The sequence below is a fragment of the Doryrhamphus excisus genome, linkage group LG2 (genome assembly GCF_037039965.1).
Source record: "Doryrhamphus excisus strain RoL-2023G ecotype Guam linkage group LG2, RoL_Dexc_Guam_v1.1, whole genome shotgun sequence".
In the NCBI taxonomy this organism is placed as follows: domain Eukaryota; kingdom Metazoa; phylum Chordata; class Actinopteri; order Syngnathiformes; family Syngnathidae; genus Doryrhamphus; species Doryrhamphus excisus.
The window spans coordinates 13,711,467-13,737,185 of NC_136358.1; the positions used below are offsets into that span (position 1 = coordinate 13,711,467).

Below are 25,719 nucleotides of genomic sequence, written 5' to 3' on the forward strand. Positions count from 1 at the left end.
GTTTAGTTTCACTTTCACTCCATTTGTGTGCTGAGGGCAGCATGTAGGCATGCCCATGATAGAATTACAGTATGTTTGGTTTAATCAGATCAGATAACCAGAGCTATAAAAGATAGTAAACATGACTACCAAGCAGAATAGTTCAGTTCCATTAAGTATCTGATCTGTATAGACCGCTATTTGGTACCTTCTGTTGCAGTTCCAACAACAGTGGTGAGGTTGGCTTTCAGGTTGGCTTTCAGGTTGGAACTAGATGCAGTCAGATCAGGATTTACCATTCCGAACCTCACCATGGTGAGCGTAACTGTTCTTGGTCAAAATGCTGCATTCAAGTCAGCTGTGAAGTTGGAAATATTGGCGCTCACTAGGTTTTGTGGTGTAAACAAAGAATAATAGGAGCGTAAAGGGATTTTATTTCATGTCTACTGGGCTGTAATAATGGGAAAAAACATATTTACAAAGTCATAAATAGGTTTTCTATGTTTTAACTACATCAAATTTTAACTAACATTGAATCTGGATTGTTAATTAATATTGAATCCTACTTCATCTGTAACCAATTAACCACAATAAACAAGGCACAGCAGTAATGCATTTTAGTGAAGCTGCGGTTTACACCAATTTGGTGGTTGGAAAAGTCTCACTTTCTAGTTTTCTAGAATGCAGCATTAGACTTGATGACTTGATTCCATTATATTCCAAAACATCAACACTTCACACATATCCGATTGTCATTAGTTGCTATCCCTTTATTGTGAATATGTAGCCAAAGACAAGAATATTAGGTACATCTGAGAACATTTGATAGATTTTGTATGATTTGATATGATAGCTACTGTTAGTTGCCATCTTTTTGGGGATATTTCTCCCCTGTAAGAGTGCTACTGACGAATGTCACAGCATGACAGGTCCTCAATTGGGCAAAAACACACCATTTGTGAGACCTTTGTGATATTTGTGAGTCCTTAGTTCTGTTTTTTGGTCATGGTGACATACTTTGTGAGCTCCAAAATGCCCTATAGTTGTAAGTATTTATGCAAATGTTTAAAGCCACCGCATGTAGGTTAACCTGTATATTCCCTAAACCTACTTTGTCCTGTGTACTTGTCTTCATGAACGCACTTGTCCTTTTAGCGTGTCTTTAAATGCTGTTAAATGTTGTCTCAGTAATTGTCTTGACAAAGTTTTTTTTTTTTTTATTCAAATGTGACTGTGTCAAAGTAGCAACATTTTGTTCCGAAAAAAAATCATGTTTTCTCAGAGGAAATCAACTTTGCCGTTACCTTCATTTAAAAAGATGACATAAGGGCTTTATTCCAACGTAATCTGATTATTCATCATGACCCTGTACACTGTACATAGAAACATTGATTGCTATGCATTGTCAGAAAATCCTGAAAATAAACTATATTTATTGAAAGTTTGGCACGTTACAGGGAACAAGTGTCCTTGCTAGAATTGAATCCAAATTAGTTGTTTTTGTAAATTCTGACTAGATTCTCACAATGCCCCTTTGACCTACAAGTTCAAATCCCTACATTGTAAATTGATTGTCAGGGAGGGGGCGGGGTTGCAAACTGAAATAATGTGATGTGGTGCACATCAGTGAATGTTCTGTGAGCTTTTGTGTCATTGCTTTCTGAATGAAATCCTCTGTGTCAAAGATGCTTGTGTACAAAGATTGTGAATATAAATTATAATTTTCAAGATATTTACAAATGTTTGGCTGTTGTGGCTTGAAGGTTGTGTGTGTGTGTGTGTGTGTGTGTGTGTGTGTGTGTGTGGGTGGGTGGGTGGGTGGGTGGTTCAGGGTGTTAATTGTATCTAAAATGTCAAGACAGGGCAAGGTGGAGGGTGAAAAAATCAGTGTTCTGATACCATATCGGTGTCTGTCCATCTGCAAACAAAGTTTAATGATCTCAGGCTTACGTTTTTTTCCATTGGCCAAAGCTGTGACAACTCAGAAACGCAATGTTATGGAACTGGAGCGGCTCTCATCTATTTTGCCTTCAAGCTCATGCATAATGGATGTGTTTGCATTAACGTATATGCTCTTGTATCATTTTAGTGGCTGTCTTGTGTAAAAATGAAAAGTTCGCAGCACCCACCTGGAATTAAAACAGTCGCATAAGAGTTTCAGTTCTACAAACATGAAAATGAATGTATTTAGAATAGTACAGGTTGCTGAAATGAATGTATTTAGTAAAGTACAGTATGAGGTGCTGGTTTATTTCATGTAAGGTGGCACATAATGGCTGACCTTAGCTATTAGCTATTTCATTATTTGTTTCGCTAAAAGGCCATTCCCTGAAAAAAGCAAATTCGGGTAATCTGGCAAGAACAAATAACCAAGGAAAAGGTAAAAAAAAAATACTGTATCTACATTCCATATACTACATTAACATTTCTTTTTTGTATTATTTTGCGACTTTGAAATAGCCAGTTTGTCTTGTGTGTGCTACGCTAAAGCATGCTAGTTTGCTAAAAGATGCTAAAGGCTTGTTGTTGAGTACTCGACTAAAAATGAGCTACGTCAATTAAAAAAAAGTACGTTATGACAGGTATGTGATTGTGAACACAAATCATTTCCGTTGTCTCAAATGTAAAAGTTAGCCTTAATGCTATTTTAGCAGCCATGTTTTTTTTTAAACACATTCTGGATTAAAGCTGTATAATTTAAGTGAGTCAGTTTTGCTTTATGATTTACAATGCAACCTTGGTTAACATCATTAATTTCTTTCAGAAGGTCTGACGCTAACCAAAACAGACACTAACTGAATCAATTATCCAGAAAGCCGAAAATGTTTACACAATGTTGGTCACCTTCACAAGAGCAAGAGTTATTGCTACCCTCTCTAATTGTGTTCGTAAAATACAGTAAAAATTGGTGCATAGTTGCAAATAGTGATTAATCATGATTAATTTGAAAACTGATTAATTTGATTAAAATGTATAATCATTTCACAGCCCTGTTTTTTACAGGTTTACATTAGAAAACAATTCAAAATGTGTATAAATACTGTACGTAAATGAGATTACTTTTGCCTTCACTGAAGGCGCGACTGTCCCCAAAGACACGATGTGACAGTGAGATCAACCACCACCACTTTCCTGTTTTGACATGGGTTGGGTTTTTTTTTTAATTCACTAGTTTCTCACCTCCAAAACTGTAACCCAAAATTGATAACAAGGAAGGACATTTCTGTGAATAAATGTTAACCAAAAAACACATTTACCGGCGCGGATGTTAACCAAGGTTCCACTGTATTTGTTATATGAGGCAATGCAGGTAGGAAAACACATGGAATTAGAACTGGAATTCAATTGTTTGGAAGACTGAAACTCTTAACGTGGTACTTGTGTAGGTCCGACATCTCACTGTCTGTCTCTGTTCTTCAAAAATCTTGCATTTTCCCGTGAACTCCCATCTGGTGGGCCATCGTCACGCTCGACAACACCCTCGTAAAGCGGGCACTGCCGGCTGCAGCGATGATGATGATTTTGTGTGTCCATGGGGCTTGTATATCGGATGCCTTTCGACAATCATGTGCACATATCAGCATTCCCATGATAACACGGGCTGGATTTTGTTTTGTTCTTCTCTCCTGGAATAAATCCTGAATGATCACTAAAGCATATTGTTTTTTCTTTCATGTATACATTTTCCCAGAAACTGCAAATTTCATATTCAGGTGCTAATTGTGCTTTTTCTTTCCTCCGGCAGGCTTGGGAAGATAAAGCAGAGTTTATCATCGCTTTTCTGCGTAGAGTGAAAGGTATTTAGTGTGAAACAGATGTTCACAGACGAAAGACAGATGTTGCAACTCTCAAGGCAATTGTTACCTTTATTGGTCCCAGTTGGAATTCTTTATTAGAAGCATGCCAACACACTGTCTACAGATGCTGCTTCTGATAACTATAAATCCCAAACAAAGCTGCTTTACGCACTGTTGTCCTTGTAGCCTTTCAAACATTTGACCAACTTTTTTACCAAAGGTTTTCCATCCTATATGTGGCATATATCATCGTCCCTCATTTATCGCGGTTAATTGGTTCCACACCTGACCGTGGTAAGTGAATTTCCACAAAGTAGAATTGAAAATTTAATTAAAATAGTTTTGTGGTTGGCTGCATGTCGGCCAAGCGGTTAGCGTGTGCAGGCCTCACAGCTAGGAGACCCGAGTTCAATTCCACCCTCGGCCATCTCTGTGTGGAGTTTGCATGTTCTGGTGCATCTGTACTCCGGTTTCCTCCCACATTCCAAAAACATGCTAGGTTAATTGGCGACTCCAATTTGTCCATAGGTATGAATGTGAGTGTGAATGGTTGTTTGTCTATATGTGCCCTGTGATTGGCTGGCCACCAGTCCAGGGTGTACCCCGCCTCTCGCCCAAAGACAGCTGGGATAGGCTCCAGCACCCCCGTGAGGATAAGCGGTAGAAAATGAATAAATGAATGAGTTTTGTAGTTAGCGCATTGGAAACTTGCTTATGACTTTCTAAATATTTTTACCATTATTAGAGCCTCGTGGACATGAAATAACACCCCTATAGTCATGTTTACACTGTAATGCGCTGGCTATGAAATTAATGCGGAGACATATGACATGGCTGCCAATCATATCATATAGCAAGTTACTGAGCTAATGAGCTAGCCTCAAATTTATTTGTTCTAAACTTGAAAAAAAATGAAAAACTAGTGTTTCAAACACTGGGTAAAAATACAGAAAATTACCACTTCACACACAGTGACTGGGAGGACAACTTTTTTTCACTATCACATATGACAATCCATAGCATTTGAATGTATTTATTTTTTATCATTTTCCAGAGAATTTCCCATATTTTCAAACGCAAACTTTGACTGGTATGATTGAACAAAAACAGAACAAAAGGTAAGCGGCCTACTTCCTTAGCCAAGGAGATTTTTATTTGAAACAGTGTCTTTGTCACCATAGTTATGTGTGTTCCTTGCAGAGCTTTACCCTGGCTAATTTAGAGGAACATTCAGCGAAGTCCTGCTGTTCTTGCCCCCTCACAAACACATTCCATTCACTTGATGAAGCAGACACACACACATTGGTGTGTATCCTCTGACCTACAACACCATTAACACAGATTCCGTGATTGTGTATGGCAGGAGGATTCAATTAAAATGTAAAGAGAGCCGGTCCAGGAGTGTCTTGACCAGAAAAGCTGTGCAAATGCAAAAATGGACAACACGCTAATAATAGATCTGTGACATATGGTGTAGGGTTTGATTGTGTTTGTCTCTATGCTATTTATGTATTGTATTTCTGTACTCCAGGGACCCACACAGTCATAATGAAAATGTATTTATATTAATATTATACGCATTTTTTGTGGGAAATCCCATGTTACTGTATACCAGATAGATGTTAATTCTACCAGTATTTCCGACAGGAAAACAGTGGAACCTTGGTTAACATATGCCCCAGTTAGCATGTTTTTGGTTAGGGCCAAAATGTTTGCATGTATTTTCCAGTTTTCCGACATGTTAATTTAACTTAACATGTTAACTTAGCAGGTTAATTGGGAACTCTAAAAAGGTATGAATGTGAGTGTGAATGGTTGTTTGTCTATATGTGGCCTGCGATTGGCTGACAACCAGTCCAGGGTGTACCCCCCCTCTCGCCCAAAAACAGCAGGGATAGGCTCCAGCATACACCCGCGACCCTCAGGAGGCCCTCAAAAATATGCCACAACCACACTGTTTTTGATCCAAATCCAATGTTATCATTTAAAAAGCCTAGTGTGTTTTTCTCAGTAAAAATGACATCACATAATACATTTCAGTTTGATTAATCCTCACAAACTGATTTGGTTTAAGTAATAAATGACATTAGACATAAAGTAAGATCAGAAATTATATCAGGACATTTGGTCAGCAAAAATACCATAACAAAATATGGTATGTTGCAACTAGTACTCTGACAGAATAACCACTGTTAAGACTTGAAAAGTGACTCCACCATCTTGCTTCTTTACAGAGAACTTACAGTATGAACGCTGAATTTCAATGGCATTCCAAGATGACCTGAAGATGCAACTTGATCTTCCTGCAAGAGGCAAGTAAATATGCTTTAATTCTCTTCCAGGTCGCCTGCTTTTGTTATCATACCCCATATAACCTGGAGTGAAACCAGTTGTGTGTTATAGCAATCATGGTTGCAAAGAAAGAGCGCAATTTATTTACAGATGGTCCTCGTCCATAATTAGCCTGAAAGTCGTATGAGGATTTGTCCATAAGACCGCCCAGCAGTCTGTCATTACACACGGCCCCTTTAGGCAAGCAGGTTTGAATGTGGTTCATCACAGTTGCATAATCTGGCGAATGGCAGTGCCGGCATAGCGTCCTGGTGGAGGTTCTTCCTGTGTGATGGTGTTGAGATGATGGCCTGCTTGGCGCTCGGCAGCCTTGAGCTTCACCAGCAGCTCCTGCGCCTCTCGCTCGGCCTTGCGAGCCGCCTTGCGGGCGTTCCTCAGGGAGCGTTTTACTTTGCGAACACGCTCCTTCAGCTGCTTGTTCCTCCTGTCCGCAGCGACCAGGCGCTCCTGTATCTTGCGACCTCGCTCCTCTTCCTCAAACAGCGCCGCCTGCACGGAGGAACACAGCAGCTGGGGAGGAGAGATGCAGAGAGTCAGCAGGTTGTTTGTTTTCCTGACAAACTTCTCAGTGGCTGGCTGGAGAAGTGTGGGAGCACTAGTCATGTGATTTTCCCAGCATCCACTCTCACTAAATGAAAGTGTTTGTTTCATTCCACTTAAGTTGGCTACATACAGAGACAACAGTAATTTCTCCAGAGCCAGCCTTACTCAAAGGCGCCATCTTCCATCAACTAAGTAACTGAATGATATTGTCCATAGTTACGAGTGGGAATGGTTGCTTGTCAATATGTGCCCTGCAATTGGATGGAGACCAGGGTGTACCCTGCCTCTTGCCCAAAGTCAGCTGGGATAAGCTCCAGCACACCCCCATGATCCTCATGAGAATAAGCGGCATAGAAATTGGATGAATGAAAGTTCAATACCCTTACCACAAAGTAAAAATCTGTAAATAAAGAAATAAATAGTCAAAACAAATTATAAATACACCAATCAACATTAAACAATATAAACAACTAGTTTGCACACAATAAATTTGCACCCTATTTTCATTTTTCAAATTTTCAAATGTCCCTGTGTAACATTTCAACATTGCTCTGTATTATATACAAAATGTTTCAATTGATGACTAGCTCTCACCACAAAAGCGCTTACTGCATAGACAGTATCCACAATTCAACAATGCTCCCTCCACTTCCCCTCTCACCCACTTTGTTTCAGGGGCCCTCATTTTTCCATCTCACCGACAGACCAGAGCTGACCCCAAGTGGCAAGGTTGATTGCTCTTATAGCCCCACTGTGGCTGTGTGTGCGTGTGTTTGTGTGGATTCCCACAGGCTCGTGAAGATACAAGCAAGGCCTTGACATTGTCAGTGATGTCACATGAGGTACCTTACAAAACTGTAAGGTAAAGTATGTATTCGTTTAACAGTATGTTTGTTATTATGTTGTATTGTAGTAGATATATTTGCTACATGAGGTCTAAATATTATTACAAAGATCCCTCAATATTATGCAGTGCATTTCTCCACCACAAGGGAACCAAAACAAAACCTAGTGTTGATTATCTTATTCGCCCCACAAAGGTCACATCTGGAATATATTTCTACAGTTTGTACCCTTTCTCATAGGGTCCTAGGAACGATCACAGTAGGACATGCAAAACATGTGCAGACACACACACACACACACACACAGCATCTGTCAAAACACCCGGGTATCACCTGCCTGCTGTTCAAGCATCATCTGCACAAACACTATTCAAGGGACATGCATGTACTGTATAGTAAACATGCACAATTCCATTACTGTGCATCAGTTTCATATTCAAATATGACATTTTCAGCAACTATTATGCTACACTACAGAAATTAAACATGTATATATTTTAGACTAGAAAATATACAGTGTTTACAGTAGTATATCCATCCATTTTCTATGCCGCTTATCCTCACTAGGGCCGCAGTATATTTGTTTGGCGTACTTAATGACGACAGGTGTGCCGTTGTTTTTCTTGCCAAATATTACAAATGCATCTATCGATGTTGTTGACATCCATATGCACCCACTTCGATTGCAGAACATTGGCCGCCTGCTGCTCTGTTGGAACGACATCATCATGTTATCATCTGTCCTGACATGTAGCCTGTGTGTAATGTGTAGCCCAGTTACAATCACATTGTCCTGTCCGTGGACTGTTCCAAATAATCCATTCTGGACATGACTTGCGATATAATGCAATCCCTTTGCATTTTCCAGCCCATCAATTTGTTTATGAAGAGATGCAGTATCATTCTTCACTTCCTGAATGTTTTGCTAAGTACTTGAAGTCATCATGTTCTTTATCTCATCATTACTTCTCAGAGACTACCTCCATCCCATCCTCCTCCTCTGTATTTGTTGCGACAGTAGCTCTTTTTCTGCCCATTTTGGCGGTGGTCAATGATTAGTGTATGCATTTACTCGCCACCAAAAATGACACAACTGCCTAGAGACGTGTAGTTGATGTTGTACCTGAACATGTACTGTGTTTATTAGAACCTTATTCAAGGCAAACCAGGATGATAGAAAGGTAGTAAATAAACATAAAGGCAGGTAAATTATCCATAAAGTGGATTTGCACCTGAAACACTTTCTATGCCTCTGAGAGTCCACAAAAATGTTTACGAGAGCCACAAAACACATTCCCCACATAGTACTTTATCAGTGTATGTGCATAATTTGTGCATACAAAACATTATATTGTCTGGTGCCGGTCTTGTTAATACGCCAAGGCGCTAAACAAATGCTAATTAAAGGTTTAGGCGCATAAGTGGAGGAGAAGAAGTCCTTCAGGAGGAGTGTCTGGTTTTCATGGGGGTGAAACCTGAAGCATAACAACCTACCACACTCAATTTTAGGGCTGAATGAAGCCTAAAAAGCACCAAGAGAGGGCAGAGTTCTTCTGGAAGGCAAAGGATGTGAAAAACAATGAGTAGGTTTCATTAAAAGAGCTAAATTCCTGAACACCTGTTTGGCATCCCACTGAGCCTGAAGGTCATGACTTCTAAACATGCAGACGCTTGTCCTTGACATCAGCGGCGTCTTTATGGTCTGCCGGTATGACCTCTGACTTCATAGCTTGAGGATTCAAACCAAAAAGAAAAACGGACGATTTCCTTTTGCACTTTTGCTGCTTTCTCTCTGTAGTTCATTAATCAATAAGCATTAATCATCTCTGCAGAAACAGCCCATCATTAAACTGCCATTACTGTCATAGTAGATTGCATTTTTGTCATATAAAAAAGACAGTTATCATCCAGCCATCCATTTTCTACATCACTTGTCCTTAATGGGATCACAGATATGCTGGAGCCTATCCCAGCTGACTACACCCAGCACTGTCATGATCTCTTGAAAGCAAAAAAGCTTCCGCTCTTTGAACACAGTCAGTTTGTTGAGCAGCATAAACAAAGCCTCCCGCAGTGTGTCATTGCTGCTGAGATTGGACGCAGTAAGAGACTTCTTAAAAGAGGGCCTGAGGGCTAAGGGACACATAAGTCATGTGATAGACCCAAAAAAATGTCACCGGCCCTGAGCCCGAGGATCTGATGCCAGTCCATCAAGATGTGTCACATTGTGTTTTCCACAATGTAATTTTTCCTTCAATGGAACAATGGACTTCAGGTTGTGTAGGGGCGTCAAAGGGCAACTGGTTATGTGGAGTACATACCTCATAACTGAAGACAATGGGTTTTTTTCAACAGGGCAACACTGCTGGGCATTGTGAGCTGGAAGTCTTTGGACCATACTGCATGTCCCCTTGGTCTAAATTCACTTGAGAACATCAAGTTGGGAATGGGAATGGAAGTTTAGAAAATTGCACATCAGTTCCAGCCAGTCTATGCCTTCTGTGAAGCCAAGTCCTTGAATGCACATGACTTTGTTAGAACTAAAAATTAACCTCCAGTCGAAATGTGAATCAGGTCTTTAATGGAGACCTCCAAACATTGTTAAGCCCTCACCTTCCCTATCTCATCTCAGTCAAACCTGAGATAATAGATGTCTAAATAATAACAAACCCTGCCCCTTCTAATGGCAGGGTCCGGCTTATCTCTAGTCCCAGGTCAACTTAGTGTTCAAAACGCCTTTTGTTAGAGATGTTGATCTCTGCTATGTGACATTTGACCCCGGAATTGGTCACTATGTTGCTTGCCTGAGGAGCCAGACGGCCGATCAGTCACTGCTTTTGTCCCCAACGGTTGACATGTGACCATGTGCAGCCAGTCACATGCAGGGAATATATAAGACGCTCAATCAGTGCTTCTGTCCATCCGTGTGTATGAATTCCAATTCCCAACCTTTTGATCCCCCACCCATTTGGGTGTCAGACCAAGTTTTTCCACTTCTTGGTGTGTGTGTGTTTGGAATTTAGTCAGTGTCAGAAAAGTCACTAGGCGCACACACAGTATATATAAGTAACAGTTAATGTGTTATACAAATACAAGATGTGTGGTGGAAGCAGCAAGTTACTATAGCAACAAGCCAGATAATGAACTTAACACCCTTACCCTGCTGTCCTCCAGGGTTTCCCACTCTGGGCTGAAGGTGTGGAACGGCTGGCTCCCCTGGGTGCAGTTGGAGAACTGGAAGAGGCTGGAGAAGGTGCGCCTGTTCTCTGCCGTGTCCGGGAAGATGGCATCTTGGAAGTTGACGCCATGGGGGAGGATGTTGTAGTTCTCATCCATCCTAGTAGGAAATTAGGCATTTTTTTTTATAAAGGGAGATAATTTCACATATTTTGTTGGAGGGCAATGAACTGATAGATGACTAGGTTCAGGTATACACGTGCATGTATTTCCTCCTTACCTGAGGAAGAAGAAGTAGGAATAGTTCTCCATCACTGTATGAGACTGACAGGAGAGGTAGCCCAGTCCAGTGAAATTAAGCCGGGACCCGGCGGGTACCTCCAGCATGCTCCCCCAGGCTTGATCGCACAACAGCTCCACCTCCGCTGAGTACAGTAGCCCTTCCTCCGCGCCCTCGTAGCCGTATCCAAATCCGAAATGCAACGAGTTACCCACCCCTCTACCAGCCAGGGGCTCCCGGTGGATTGCCAGAACCCGGGCGTACACGATTATCTCCGCTAGCTCTGCGCGGCATCCCTCGCTCAGTGGGCGCCACTCGGACGGGAGCTGGCACCCGTGCGTAAAAGTGTCCAGGTGCGCAAAAGCGCCAAGCAATGCAGGCAGGACGACCATGAAAATCATGCCGAAACTCTTGCAAATGCCGGGCTGGAGTTTAGCTTGCAAATGCTATTGCTATTGCTTGAATGTTCAAACTGTTGTTGCCCGCAGACACTTTAACAGGCGCAAAACTTGTGCAGCCCCTTCCAAGTGTCATGTCACCAGTCTGCTGCAAGTGCACGAGGTTCTCTGCAGGGAGCACCCGTGCTGCATTCATTGACTCATGGAAAACAAAGTGTTGTGCGTTCTCCGTGGCCTGATTGGTGCGTTCAGTTGCATATTAATAAAAGTGCAAAAGACTTGCACTTCAAATTTTTTAAAAACATTTTGCATTTCAACTACTTTTTAGATGTTTGGAGTCATCACATGAACTGCACCAAATAACTTATCTTGAGTGTATGTCGCAAAACTGAGTACACCCCACACATTTTTGCAAATATTCTATTAAATATTTTCATGGGACAACACACACAGAACCATTAATGTCTAAATCACTGTCAACAAAAGTGAGTACAACCATATGTAAAACGGTATACTAACTGGGGCTATCATGTGATTTGTTAATGTTAATTGACTTTTGTGACACAATGTGGATGAAATTGAACTTGTATTTCAATATAGGTCACTCATACTGCCATGAATGATAGGGACGTTTTATCCTGTAGTACAACCTGGGTTGAAGGCAACGGATTAGGTTTAGGTAGGCTTTTTCGACGTACAGTATAAAACACTGCCATCTGGTGGGATTTAAGCTGAATAACAAAATCAACATGCATTTTATTTCATTTTGGTTTTTAAAAATCAACGTTTACTATTCCCAAGTATATTGTCTTGATGTTAGTCTTCGCTGGCATTATTTATGTCATGTTTAAAAATAGCTAGAACTGGTTTCCTGACTAGTTGCAAGGTGACGCCATACGGGAATATCCAACCACTAATTTACACATTACGTGGATAACACACAGTAGCATCACGGCTATGTACAAGTCTGTTATCCGCTTTGTGACGTCACTTCAAGGTAATGGCAAGCCGCGTCAAGGACTACATTGTAGTGGTAAGAAAGTCAGGCAATTATTTTCAAAATAAAAGACCTTCTTGAATGGTCAAGCATACTGACTTGTTTGCTATGACATGTATTTTATTTAGATATTTCTAAACCGGATGTTATTTGCTATTACTATGAGACTTGAAGCTAGCCCAATAGCAGAAACAGGCGTAGCAAGGTTCATCAATAACACCTTATCATCGAAGTGTTGTTCTGTTCGGACCAAGATTCCGGCTCTTAACGCAGGTCAGTTTATATCATTAAAGTCATTTAATATTTGTTGTGACGCAGTTTGGTGGATATTTGAGTACCTCTGTGTTGTGTAAATTACTTGAAGTTTGGTGACTGAACCAAGCCAAATAAAGAAAGTAAACATGTAACGATCTTAGAGAAAGAAATGATATTAGCTGAAATGATTACAACATGAGAGCTGTTCCATAGTGTGGCGTGATCACTTTTACGTGATATTTTCCATTATGTGCATCGTATATTCATTTTTAAAGCAGCAATAGACTTGATTGAGACATTATGGTTTCTTATAAAGACCTTAATCATCCAAATCATGTGACCTGATGACGAGCTAATTCCGTTCAAAACTAAATGTTGGAGCTCTGAGTCACTTAGGGTTTCCCTGCTTGTAATTAAACTCCCAGATCATCCATCATTAATCCACAGTGCTACATTTAAAAACACATATTAGCTGCAAAAGCAGCAACAAACCTATTAAATCAATACCCAACTCATAGTGACAGTTTGCATAAAACTTGTATAAGTAATTATTAAAACTTTATAACTGACACAGCAGACATAACTTGACTCCAATGCCAGCTGTTGTGACTTTACACCAAAAATGTCCAATGTTCCACCAAAAATTCATTCTTCAGCATCATGGCGTCCGGAGGCCCAATGATGAATGGAGACATCACTCGTTCTCCCAACGGGATGGGCACGCTGGAGGAAACTGTGCAGCAGATGAACGTCCTCATTCAGGAGAACATAGATTTGAAAGGTGAGTGAAGGTGTATTCTAATATGTTTTATTCATATTAATTGTCTTCACCCCTCCAGAGGCTATACGTAAGACCAACATTATGATGAAAGAACGTTTCGAGGGTCTGTCAGCATGGCGGGAGAAGCACCAGGAGGAGCGCAACCAACTGGTCAGTAAGCTCGATGAGGCTCTGGTTCAAATGGAGGCTATGACGCTTCAAAACCAGGAACTGAGCAAAAAACTGGAGGAGGCGGGGATGTTGACTGAAATTTTGGATAGCTCACAAGTGAGTGCACTGCAGCGTAACTTATTCAGGACCAAAGTTAAACATATTGAACTTGATCGGTGTGTGATGTGGCCTCCAGGTAGCAAGTCACAGTGTAGAGGTGAACACCCTACGTGCACAGCTGGCCCGGTTGCAGGCAGAGAAGAACGATCTGGTGGCTTTGAACTCTGAGTTGCAGCTGAAGGCTGACCAGAACTCGCATGAGGACTGTTTCATCGAGATCATCAAAGTGTCTGTGAGGAGGAACTAAAACTATTTTTAAATGTTCTTAATTATAGTTGGGGCATTTATTAGTAATGGGGCATTAATTAGTATGGCAAGGTTTATTTGTTTCAGACATGTTTTGACAAGTTACATTAAGGGACGTCACGTGGTTAGCACAATTGAACATGTCTGAAAAGGATTAGGAAGAAGCAGATCTTATTTAATTCTAATTCTACCCCTTTTTCATTCACATCGTAACTTTTACACATTGACAAAATGTGGACAAAAATGTGACACTGCAGAGCTTATATAGTGTAAAAAGAAAAAAGTAAATAATATGATTCAAATGTATTAAAGGTGAAAAAATATGAATGTAATTTTTAATAATATAAATGTGACAGTAAATACAAGTAATTAAAACTGCAGATAAATAAGTCATTTCTGTATGCTCCATTTGGAAAAAGTGCTTATTATGTATTGCAAACATGCTGCCTTTCAGGATGACAACGTTGTCAGCAAACACCCCGACATGGGCATGACAGCATCCCGGCTGGACAGCGAGGAGGTGACCGTCAGCCACCTGCTGCAGTCCCTAAGGAACGAGACGCAGCGGGCCGAGCGGCTGCAGGGCGAGCTGCAGGCTACCTTTGACAAGTAAAGCAGAGCTGCTTGGTCATAGCATTTAAATGTCTTCACCTGCTTTGTTTCTTTTTGTTTCACGCTTCACCCCACCTATGTTGTTATTGAACAGGATAAAAAAGCTGGAGGAGAGGAAGAGTAATGTTAACGTAACAACGCAGACTTCCATGGCAGCAGACACCACAGAGGATTGTGGGAAGGTAAAATAAAGAAAAGGATTTGCTGCTGCTCTTGTCCTGTCTTAACTAAACATAAGAACATGTTTTTTTAAGCTTTTGTTAGCGTATTTTCCATTTCTTGCAATCATTTATTTTTCTCAGTTGAGTAATAATCACCAGCTTCCTTTTTGCATAACATATATGCATATTCCTCCTTACATATTGTTTTAGTTCTATTTCACCCTTGTTATCAATATATGTCAGAATCAATCAAGTATAATAAGTCTTGTGTCTGTATAATTACTCCAGGTTCCTTCAGAGTTAGAGAATATCAAGTCTCAGATGAGGACACTGTTCAATGAGCTGCAGCAGGCCCAAAGCAAGTTGGATGAAGCAGAAGGCATGAAGAAGAACCTGCAGGACAGGTTGGCTAACCCATCAGCGCAGTAACATACATGCAGTATGTTACTGTATTGTACCACAATGCTTCATGGCGTTCATTGTGATATTCCAGATGTCGGGAGGGGGAACAGGACGTAGTGACTCTGAAGGCTCAGCTGGTGGACAAACAGGGTGTCCAGACGGAGAACGATCGGCTGAAGCTGCAGCTAGACAGCATGCAGGCACAGAGTTTAATTGAGCAGAGGAAGGGTGTGGAAGAGAGGTCAGTGGCCCATTATACATTAATTTGAATTCATATTGACTCTGCAATAAACAGATTCTGGTTCCTCCTCCGCAGGAGCAACTTGGCCCAACTGAAGGATGCATACACACAGTTGTTTGAAGACTACAATGAACTCAAGGAGGAGAAGAAGAGAAGCGAGGTAATTTAGTGCTGGAAGATGCCTAGAGAGCTTTGCACTATTTATACAGGGTCAGGCAAAATGATCTGACACATTTGTAGGTTAAATAAAAGGCAAATAAAGTAAAGAAACAAAAAAGTTTTTATTTTCGAAAAGTACATATAATGCCATTCTGTTCCATTATGTTTTAAAAATTAAATCAGTTCTGGCGGTGTGAGGTTGGCCGGTTGATTTTGGTTTCAATGCGGATCCAGTAGCTCTGAAGTGGGCAACCCATAACAAGATGGTGTTTGGAGCTGGGACGGGATCATGTCTACCAAGATTGAAGTGTAAACGGAACGCTCGTTGTGTTGCAGTTACAGATTCGTTTGTTTTGATAAACGTTCCACGATGAAAGCGCGATGCTCACCAGTCCAATTCATGGCAGCAACTGAAAAAGAAACGAAAAACGAAAAAAGAAAAAGAAACAAAGCAAAATGGCATTATATGTACTTTTCGAAAATAAAAACACTTTTTTGTTTCTTTACTTTATTTGTAAAAGCAGTGGCTGATACACTGTAAATTACGGTAACCTATTGGGTGGAAATAGTCATCAATGAATGTTTGACCTTTTAACTCCGGTTCTGCAGTCTCAGCTGGTGAGTAGGGAAGTGGTGGATGAGCTTCAAGGTCAGCTGACTGCTGCTGAAAAAGCCCTGGCAAATAAACAGGAGAATATCGACCAGCTGAAGAAGGAGATCTTCCAGAAGGAGAAGGAGCTGGAGACCATATATGTATTGCAGGCACAGGTCAGACACTATCCTCACAAGGAACTGTGTACTTACAGTATTAAGTGAGTCAAGTTCTTGTATTGTCCCTGCTCTATAGGTTGAGGTCTACTCTTCTGATTTCTATGCCGAACGGGCAGCGAGGGAGAAATTGCATGAAGAGAGAGAGCGTCTGGCTGTTCAGCTGGAATATGTCAAGAAGCAAAACAGCCATCTTCAGGAGGAAATGGAGTCGATGAGTCGGTATGCCAAAAACACAATTATCATTAGTGCTAAGTAGGTAGCAGCCAATGGAAAACTGGTGACTTCCAAGTAATTAAAGGTCCCATATTTTTCAGTAATTTTAAATCAGTGTCAGGGGTCCTACAATGTGTAAAGAGTGCTAACACAATGTGTGTCTCCATGACGTGCTATTGCACTTTTACATGGACACTAACTCTGCATTTGTCCAATGCACTTTGATAGAGTGCTGTGTTTTCCTTGTTTGTGTCCACAGGCAGACAATGTTAGAAATGCAGAAAAGACATGTGGCAAATCAACATGGACGAGGAGCAGCTTTAGTTGGGAGAGGTTTGTTTGATTGTCCCCACATTTTCAAGGTTCAAGTGTCATGATGGTGCTGCAGTTCTAAATACACAGAATGATACAAGATGGTGTGCTGTCATTAAACCGCACTTTTCTGTCTTGCAGGTACCGACTGGCAGCATCAGGGGAGTATTCCTGAACACGTCTGTCCAAAGTGCAATGACATACTCCCAGACCTAGACTCTCTGCAGATCCACATTATGGACTGCATCAACTAGCCTGTCAGCATAGTTAGCATTATTTGCACTTTATCCCCAAGTCTTCCTCTTGTTGCACCTCCTTTCTCTCCAACAAAGGATCTTTTTACTTCTTATGCAAGATTCAGAAGAGTTTGTATACTTTTTTTTGTTGTTGTTGTCATCTTCCATGTGTTTGTTAGGGTGTTGACCTGAATAATCTGGACTCTGTAAGGACTCAAGAGGCTTTGAATGGAGCATCAAGTGTGGGCCTTTTAATATAATGTGGTTGCTGAATGGGTTGTATTGAGGAGGAAGCTAATGGATTTTATTTTAGACATGTAACTTATTTATCCAACTTACAAATTATTAATTGCAAATGCCAATAAAATGCAAATGATTTACAGTGTAAAAGAAAAGATGATTGTCCCTGGTGCCTCCCTTGTTTGTGGGGGTTAGCGTACATCCCCATTCTTCTGGTTTGGTTTGGTTTGTCGCACCCAAGAACCTCCTGATTGAGGTTAATTAGGTTTGAAGGGACTTCCTGATGTGGCCTTGTCCTGAGAGGGGGGCGGGGGGCTTTGAACATAGATACTTCCTCTGAGGAAGGCTATAAAAAGCAATGCACATAAAAGATGTTATGTAAGTTATACCTGTAAACTATAAATGTTCACGTTTAATTAACCTTGTGTATTTCTGCATTTCTTGTACTGCTCAACTTCCTCCTCAAATACATTTATTTGACATTAGTTCCAACTTCCTAGATACACATATGTACAATTACTGAAGTGATGACAAACATTAAAAAATATGGCCCCCGGTTAGGGCGCAGGGGGGCTCTGGCTGCTTGGGCACTTGTGGTAGCTGGTACTTGAAAGATTTTAATACAAATAAATAAAAAAACGTTAACTGCGTCATGTGAGTGTCTGAGAGTACAGTTATTAGTGGTTCACTATCCTTCCACAGACTGGTATACAACAGCCACTGTTCAGCTCAGTGTTTACGTAGAGAACAGTGAATTAATGGCGTGTAGCATTTTTCAACTCTTCAGGACCTCACCCTTGCAGACACGCCTATTAGGGTGTCTTGAGTTTTCGCCAAACTTTTTGGATGAAAATGATTATTCGTATAAATACACTGTATCGATGTAAGTGATTTTATTTTTATCCAAAATATATTTCCCGTTTTCATACGTGAACAAAAAAATAACTCACGCCACGAAAAGGTTTTATGGTTAGGCAAATAATTAGACACCTAAAAGTGCATTTGACAACACAACGGGGTCCTTCGTTTAGCGCCAGTTTGGATTTTCTCCCTATTTCTGGAGACAACAGCAGCGGAGGGAAAGCAACATTTTAGATCTTAAATACATAGCAATAGTAAAATAACGGAAATATTCACATTCCCCGTCGTGTAGCATTGCTGAATTGGCATTGAAGATAAAGCATGTACTAACTTTGGTAAGTTGACCGTCACCTCAATAGAGAAGCATTGGATTTGGTATGTCGAGTTGAACTAAGTGTACCGACTCTTATGTACACGTTGTTTCATCAACAATACATAAAATATGCTACATTTGGATCTTGATAATGTTCGTACTTCAGTATTTATAGATTGCTGAACATAAGTGGACTACTGATAAATCTTCAATGGATTGTAAGTACAGCTTTTTACGTGATTTAACGCCCCAACTGTGTTGAGCTGTAATTGATATCCGGTATTCCCTGAAGGCGAAGATGATCTGGACATTTTGACGGCAATGATGGTTGAAAATGAGGGCTTTGGAGAGGAACAGCAGGTTGCAGATGACTTGGATGGCCATTTTGACAATGATGGCGAGGATGGACAGTATGCGGAGCCGGAGGATGAGTTGTTTGGGGATGTGGGTGATATTGAAGAAGAACAAAGTGCTAAAGAAAGCAAAAGCCAAGCCGCAGAGAGCTTGAACATGTCCCAAGAGGCATTACAAGGTTTGTGTCAGAGTGGTTTCTTTTGTGATTTAATGCTGAACTTTTATTGATGCTTGTTCAATTCTGTATCTTTTCAGATGAGTTGAGGAAGATGCAGGAGAAAATGCAGGCATTGCAGAAGCAATTGGAGGCGAGTCAGAAGCCTAGTCAGAGGCCATCACCGCCTCAACAGGCTACCCCCAAACGTACCCCAGTAAGGCCAACTGCTGTGACACAGACGACCAAAAATCAATCAGGTAAACCATAGTCACAATTCACAGAACTATACGTAAGTATACAAAACATAATCAACTTTTTTCCACATTAGTCATATCATCGTCAACTCCAGTCAGTGGCAGAAGCCAGAAGCTGCAGGAGTCCTCTGACTTTCTTTCCCAGCTTAACAAAGCTGACTCCTTCAAATCCAAGCCCAGAGTGGCTCACCAAGCAAAAAACAATTTATCAGGTACAGCCGGTCATGTAATTGACTATACAAATGTTTGAATGCCTCATGTACATTTTGGTTAGCAGAATCCAGTGGACCACGAGTGGATATTAAGATAGGCAGCTCCTTCCAGCCAGTGAAAAGCACAAGTAAGGCTGCCACTCCTCTGCAGCAGTTGCCTCCATCCACCCAGAGGAAACCCAGTCCGACTGCATCCAAGGGGCTGCCTAACCTGGGCTCTCTTGCTAAAGACGTGGCTGTGGAGAAATACTCAGGGTTGCGGCTCAGGTAAGGACATTGACAATTGGAATTACTCAAGAGCCTATTAGGTCAAATCCCACACTTGAAATGTGTTACAGGAAGCCACGTGTTTCGTCCAGCGAGATGGATCGCAAGATGGCTGACCGTAGCCTGATCCGTTTGTCGCAGGTTCCAGAACGCCTTCTGCGTGAGAAGCTGGAGGACAGTGACTGGGTGACTTTTGCGGTGCTGGTCAGCAAAGCTACACCACAAAGCAGCAGCAGTGTAAATATGTCTATCATGTGTCCCTTGTGCCATTTGAATCATTCTCAAAGAGCAGAGGCAGTGTAGCAATAACACATTCAATTTAATGTATTTGCTCATATTGTTTCTTCATATTGTTTCTGCATTTTGCAGGGTAAAACATTTAGCATCTGGAAGTTGAATGACCTCCATAACCTGGACGTGTTTGTGTCGCTCTTGCTGTTTGGTGACGTCCATAAAGAGCACTGGAAAACCGAGACGGGCAGTGTCATTGGACTCCTCAACCCAAACACAATGAAGCAAAGAGATGGATATGATGGGGTGAGCACAAAGCCTTAGTTTCACATACTGTATGTTTAAAAAGCTGATGTTCCGGTGTACCACTAGAGCAGAGGTAGGGAACCTATGGCTCGGGAGCCAGGTAGGGCTCTTTTGATGACTGTATCTGGCTCTCAAGCATTTCTTACCACAATAAAAATTTATTTTTGCTAACATTTTAAAGTAAACCATCACAGAAATGACTGTTAAAAATAATATTCAAAATCAACAACTTTCTTATGCATTTTAATTCGTCCATCTATTTTCTACTGCAATACGGCCGACCATATCCATCTTTCCTGATATTTTCCAGGTCAAACACCAAAACTTGATTATTACTGGGTAATGCGGTAGTCTACCTCGGTCATTGAGATGTCAAAAAAACATGTAAATGTAAACTTTCCTCCTTTAGTCAAATAGCTAAAGCTGCAGAAACAAGCCTTCTGATGAAGATGGCCAAAAGAATGAAATACGTCTACGGAGTACAGTGCAAAAGAAGTTGTATTAATGGCAACAAGTATTTGATTTATTATTAGACACTGCACTGCTCACGAAAGTGTGCTGGCCACACCCCATTGGCGTGGGGTAGTGTGCCTGGTCTACGTAATTAGAGCCCATTATCTAAAACTTGCTCTTACATAAAAATGCACACATTTTATTGCATTCAATGTTTAAAAAAATGTATAGGGCTCTCACAGATACACATTTTAAAATATCTGGCCTTCATGGCTCTCTTAGTCAAAAAGGTTCCCGACCCCTGCACTAGAGGGAGCAATGTGGAATTAAACATTGGCTTAAATTAGCTAATTTCTATAAAATAGGGAACTCACTGTGCGAGAGGCAAATTTCCACATTTCATTTAGATGTCTTAAAAAAAGACCTTAAATTGATTGACTTGTGTTTTATTGGTTATATTATACGACTGCATTCACAAATCACATAAGTCAGTCAGGAAAAAATGCAACAGTTTACTGTCAACTAAAGCAAAAATCCTAATTAAGAATGTAATTGCTTTTCTGGCAAAGTGAATCTCATCTTCATTGATGTCACTTTGCACAAGAATCTTCTGAGGGTTTCTGTTATAATAAATGTGTATTACACTTGCACTATATCATTCAGCTTATATTGAACATGCGCAGGTCAGCCTGACAGTGGATCACCCACAGAAGGTGCTGCTCATGGGTGAAGCTCAAGACTACGGCACATGCAAAGCCATGAAGAAGAACGGCGACCCTTGCTCTCAGCTTGTTAACATGGTAGTTTTAAATTGTGGCCCCTCCGCAAATCATTTTGTCTCTGCTAGCTAATGTATGGTTGTGTGAATTTTTTTTCACTCTACAGTATGAGTGCCAGTTTTGCCAGTATCACGTCAAGGCGCAGTACAAGAAAATGTGCTCCAAGAGGGCTGAGCTGCAGTCGTCGTTCTCTGGAAAAGCTCCCAACAAGGTGAAAGGCGCCAGCCTGAAGGAACAACTCTGTCGGGATGGCTTCTACTATGGCGGCGTGTCCTCAGCTGCCTGTGCAGCATCGCTGTGAGTAATAATGGTCTCACCATATATTCAAATGACAAGACATTTTATCACAGTAGCATCTTCATGTGTTACAGAGCTGCATCCAAAACTAAGAAATCAGGACAGAAAACTCTGGACAAGCTTTTTGTGAAGGGTTCAGCTCGCCCGGCTAGTCTGGGTAAGACTGGTAACGAAGCAGCATAAGTAGAAGTGCATGGCTCTTGACCACCACAATGTATCTCACCAGAGTCCAGTCTTTTGACTGATAGTAGAATACCTGTACTGTGTACAGTAAATGTGTACAAATGGCAAATGGATCTTGAATGTTGGAACTGATGTATTGTGGTTTATGTCCTGTAGCCATGCAATCTGGTAAAGTTTCGGGTTGTTCCAATGAATTCAAGACCTTGATGTCCGTTCCAACACCGGGAGCTCTGCAGCTGAAGAAGCACCTGGCACCAGGTACATATCACAAATATCCTACCTCGACTCCAAACCAGTGAGCTGATTTTCTTCCGTTTTTCACCAGCTGTCTCCAAGGACCCCCAAGGACTCCCTGTTCAGTCCATATCAGCTTCAGACCTTCTAAAACAGCAAAAACAGAAGCAGAGGGAACTCATGGAGAACCGCCGTCTTCGGCTGGAGGGCCTCCAAGCGAGTGCGTTGCCAAAATCACGTGACTTTTTACTGAAATCCCCAAAAGCAGCTCCTGGCGTCCCCAAAACCACCCAAAGCCCTGCAACGCCGCAAACCCCCACGCTTGGACGGGGCTTGTCTAAAGGCGAGGATGTCCTCTTCTTTGACACCAGCCCGCCTCCTGCACTGGCCACCGCCTCCCTCAGCATCTCAGCCACTAAGATGGCGGCTCTGAGGAAGCTGAGAGCAAAGGGGATGGCACTTGAGAAAGAAGACCCCAATGCTTTGAAGAGGAAGAGGACGGACACCAATGAGATCAACACCCGTGTAGAAAAAAGTCTCACCTCACCTGATGGTACATACACGGTGTCAATACCATATTAAATACTTTTCTATGCTTAATATCACCTATTCTTGGGTTCCTCTGTGCAGCTGAGTTGTCTGCCAGTGAGGAGCCGGCTCTGAAGAGAAAGCGAGATCAGCTAAGCTACATTCAATCAGAGGAGTTTCAAAAGATCCTAAATGCCAAATCTCTCCATGGAGCCGTCCTAGAAGCGGTACGCATCCAAACGGTTGACGGTATACATGCTTAGCAATTTATTGCACATGGTTCTTTAGGATTAAATAATGTCCTTTTTACCCAGACTGAGTACCAGCTGCAGGAACGATACTTTGATGCGCTGGTGAAAAAGGAGCAGATGGAGGACAAAATGAAGAGCATCAGAGAGGTTAAGTGTCGTGCCGTTACCTGCAAACAGGTACACTTTCATTATAAAGAAATGAGCCAGTACCCAAGTGGCTAAAACAGCACCATCTCCCTGCCTACCCTTTCTAACTGTCCTGTTTCCTTGCTTCCAGTGTAAATACACATACTTCAAAGCAGCTGATCGCTGCGTCGCGGAGAATCATCCTCTCTTCTGGCACGACGCTATTAAACGTTTCTTCAAGTGTCCGTGCGGACAGAGAGCCATCGCCCTCGACAGACTGCCACACAAACACTGCAGGTAGGAGGCCCTCTTGTCAATGTGGTGTACTTTAAGGAAACATCATTGCTGTGATGTATATAAACGTAATAAGTACAAACTAACCTTTGTCTCTTCTTTACAGTAATTGTGGTCTGTTTAAATGGGAGCGTGATGGCATGCTGAAGGTAAAAGTTCTTCCTGGTAGTAACAATCTAATCCAATACAAAAGCCATACCCCTAAACCGCACCAACGCGCATGCAGAGGAAGCTAAATGTGCTTAATACTGACCATTCATGATAATTAATAAAAAGAAGTATTTTTTGACCCAGTGCTAATTACAAAACCTTGCACTTATTTGCTTTTCTATACCACTCCCCAGCAAGTATAAGGGACTCTGCATGTAATTGAATAGATGAATAATTGGAGCCTTTAATGTACTGGTAATAGAAATAAGAAATAAGGCTCATTTGGAGACACAGTGTCAAAAAATGTTCATCTAAAATCTTCATTAAAATTTAGCATTTCAACAATTTTAATGAAACGTCTTATATTGGATTTGCTAATATTTCTTTCTCTTTTTTGCATTTGGGCAAAAGCAGAAATGACCTCATTTTCTCTCCCACAGGAGAAAAAAGGGCCAAAAATTGGTGGAGAACTTCTCCTGCCGCGAGGAGAGGAGCATGGCAAGTTCCTCAACAGTCTTAAGTAGAATCAATTTGAATTTCGTCCACACTGCAGCGTCGTGCTAATTTCCGGAACAAAAATGTTTTTAGATTTTAAATGCATGGTGATTTGTTTTTATTGTGACATGTATTACTGCTCATGAACTAATCATGGAACAAAACATGTATGATATTTGGGAATTATTAAACGTCACACGTCCAAATGGTTTCTGTTCATGATATTACATTGCTGAGGTAACAACTTGCGGTAAACCTTTTGTTGGAAGAATTGTGCATAAAGTTATTCTATTTTTACTATATTCTTATGACCTATTTTCTTATGACCTACAAATGTTTCATATCACTCACATAGCAATGTAAGATTAATGCTGTGACGCCTGCACATTTGGTGTATATCATGATTAGAGAAAACAGAACGTGACAGAACATTCTCTCACTAGATAGTTCTATCCTACCCTCGTGGACAGGAAATAGCTACATGTGACCCAGCAGGGCTCTACATTAAAAACCAAAATGACTTGCCCATGGGGAATCCTTAAGGTGAGAACTACTTGCCCGAACTTGCCCCATGTAAAATGAAAAGACTGCCATAATGATATCATGTAATTTTTTGTGGCATCACATGAGAATCTCAAATAAATAAAATAATAAAATAAATAATACTGTAGCGTTGCGTGTGTGTTGTATTCCGGGCTGTAGTTTCATGCATGGACGCTGGGGGGCAGTCATGTTCAGCTCGCGGTCTTGGAGCGGGCGTTTTGGGACCAAAGAAGAGGAACGAGAGGGAAAAAAGAAGTTCGGTTGCCGTGCCCCCAGCTAGTTAGTTAAGTCTGCAACAGGCCAGTAAGTAGTTTTTCATGCTGCCTTGGAAATAAAAACCATGCAACGATAGAGGTTCATCACTTTTTGCTGTTTCCTTCAGAATTAGACGATGTTGGCAGCGACGCCATGATGGATGTTTTCGTAGTCAAACGATCGCTGATTGGTTGATCGCGAACAACGGGTGTGGGTAAAACGCGGACTGTGGATTACGGACCGCGGTCTAAATAAACGATTCTGATTGGTCCATTGCAAGGATTGCTTTGCAAATTACCACCGGAATTACGCAGTCCGTGTTTTACCAACACCCAACAAGAACCGCTTTAAAAAAAAACTCTTGGCAGTATGGCATGCCAAAGTGCACTTGCCCGACGGGAATATCACTGATTAGATTTACTTGCCCGAATTTTGTTTTAACTTGCCCCGGGCCATCGGTACATCGTTATTGTCGAGCCCTGCCCAGAATGTATATGTGTGTGTGTGTGAGTGAGTGTCTCCGGAAGATCACATGCCAAAGAGGAGATACCCACACACTATGGATAACATGTTGTGCAAAAGAACCGGTTTCAACTGGAATAGTTAGACCCCCCCTTCCCTTAGCAGGTGAAACCACGTGTAACTAGGGCGTTCCTGATTCAATAAATAGCGAGGAGAATGGAGACTGTTTCAGAGTTGGTAGGAGGATTGTAACTGTGCAGTCTCCATCATCTCTCCTTGCAAGTAAAAAGAAACTCATCTCTCTGTGTCTTTCTTTGTACAGGCAGTGTTTTTTACAAGTGTTGGGGTTTAAACCGGACACCTTTTCAATTTGAAGACTGTGTTAATGAGGAAAACGCGCCAAGGCCTTTCTAGGAATGCAGAAGGAAATACTTGACAAGGACTTTA

At 41.3% G+C, this 25,719-nt stretch overlaps 3 protein-coding genes across 4 annotated transcripts; 2 read left to right on the top strand and 1 right to left on the bottom strand.

Annotated features, from left to right (window-relative positions):
• Positions 1-4,833: 4,833 nt before the first annotated feature.
• ccdc3a (coiled-coil domain containing 3a) lies at positions 4,834-11,507 on the bottom strand. Its single transcript, XM_058078651.2, has 3 exons — positions 10,974-11,507; positions 10,676-10,853; positions 4,834-6,638 (listed from the first exon to the last, which is right to left on the bottom strand). The coding sequence occupies exons 1-3, from the start codon at positions 11,372-11,374 to the stop codon at positions 6,333-6,335; spliced, it is 885 nt and encodes a 294-aa protein (XP_057934634.2). The 5' UTR covers positions 11,375-11,507; the 3' UTR covers positions 4,834-6,332.
• Positions 11,508-12,541: 1,034 nt separating this feature from the next.
• On the top strand, positions 12,542-17,899 carry optn (optineurin). Its single transcript, XM_058078650.2, has 13 exons — positions 12,542-12,641; positions 13,280-13,404; positions 13,463-13,671; positions 13,751-13,906; positions 14,375-14,529; positions 14,627-14,714; positions 14,982-15,097; positions 15,187-15,336; positions 15,412-15,496; positions 16,105-16,263; positions 16,343-16,485; positions 16,739-16,812; positions 16,933-17,899. The coding sequence occupies exons 2-13, from the start codon at positions 13,284-13,286 to the stop codon at positions 17,043-17,045; spliced, it is 1,569 nt and encodes a 522-aa protein (XP_057934633.2). The 5' UTR covers positions 12,542-12,641; positions 13,280-13,283; the 3' UTR covers positions 17,046-17,899.
• A 629-nt stretch (positions 17,900-18,528) lies between these two features.
• On the top strand, positions 18,529-24,786 carry mcm10 (minichromosome maintenance 10 replication initiation factor). 2 transcript variants are annotated; one of them, XM_078798384.1, is made up of 17 exons: positions 18,529-18,659; positions 18,734-18,973; positions 19,051-19,209; positions 19,281-19,418; positions 19,481-19,685; positions 19,757-19,922; positions 20,055-20,222; positions 21,359-21,475; positions 21,561-21,751; positions 21,826-21,908; positions 22,091-22,192; positions 22,260-22,721; positions 22,799-22,923; positions 23,011-23,124; positions 23,225-23,370; positions 23,474-23,516; positions 23,958-24,786. In XM_078798384.1, exons 1-17 carry the CDS (start codon positions 18,653-18,655, stop codon positions 24,039-24,041), a joined length of 2,550 nt encoding a protein of 849 aa, XP_078654510.1. In that variant the 5' UTR covers positions 18,529-18,652; the 3' UTR covers positions 24,042-24,786. The 2 variants fall into 2 exon arrangements, with proteins under 2 accessions (XP_078654510.1, XP_057933016.2); XM_058077033.2 differs by having other exon boundaries at positions 19,484-19,685; positions 23,958-24,785.
• Positions 24,787-25,719: the final 933 nt, after the last annotated feature.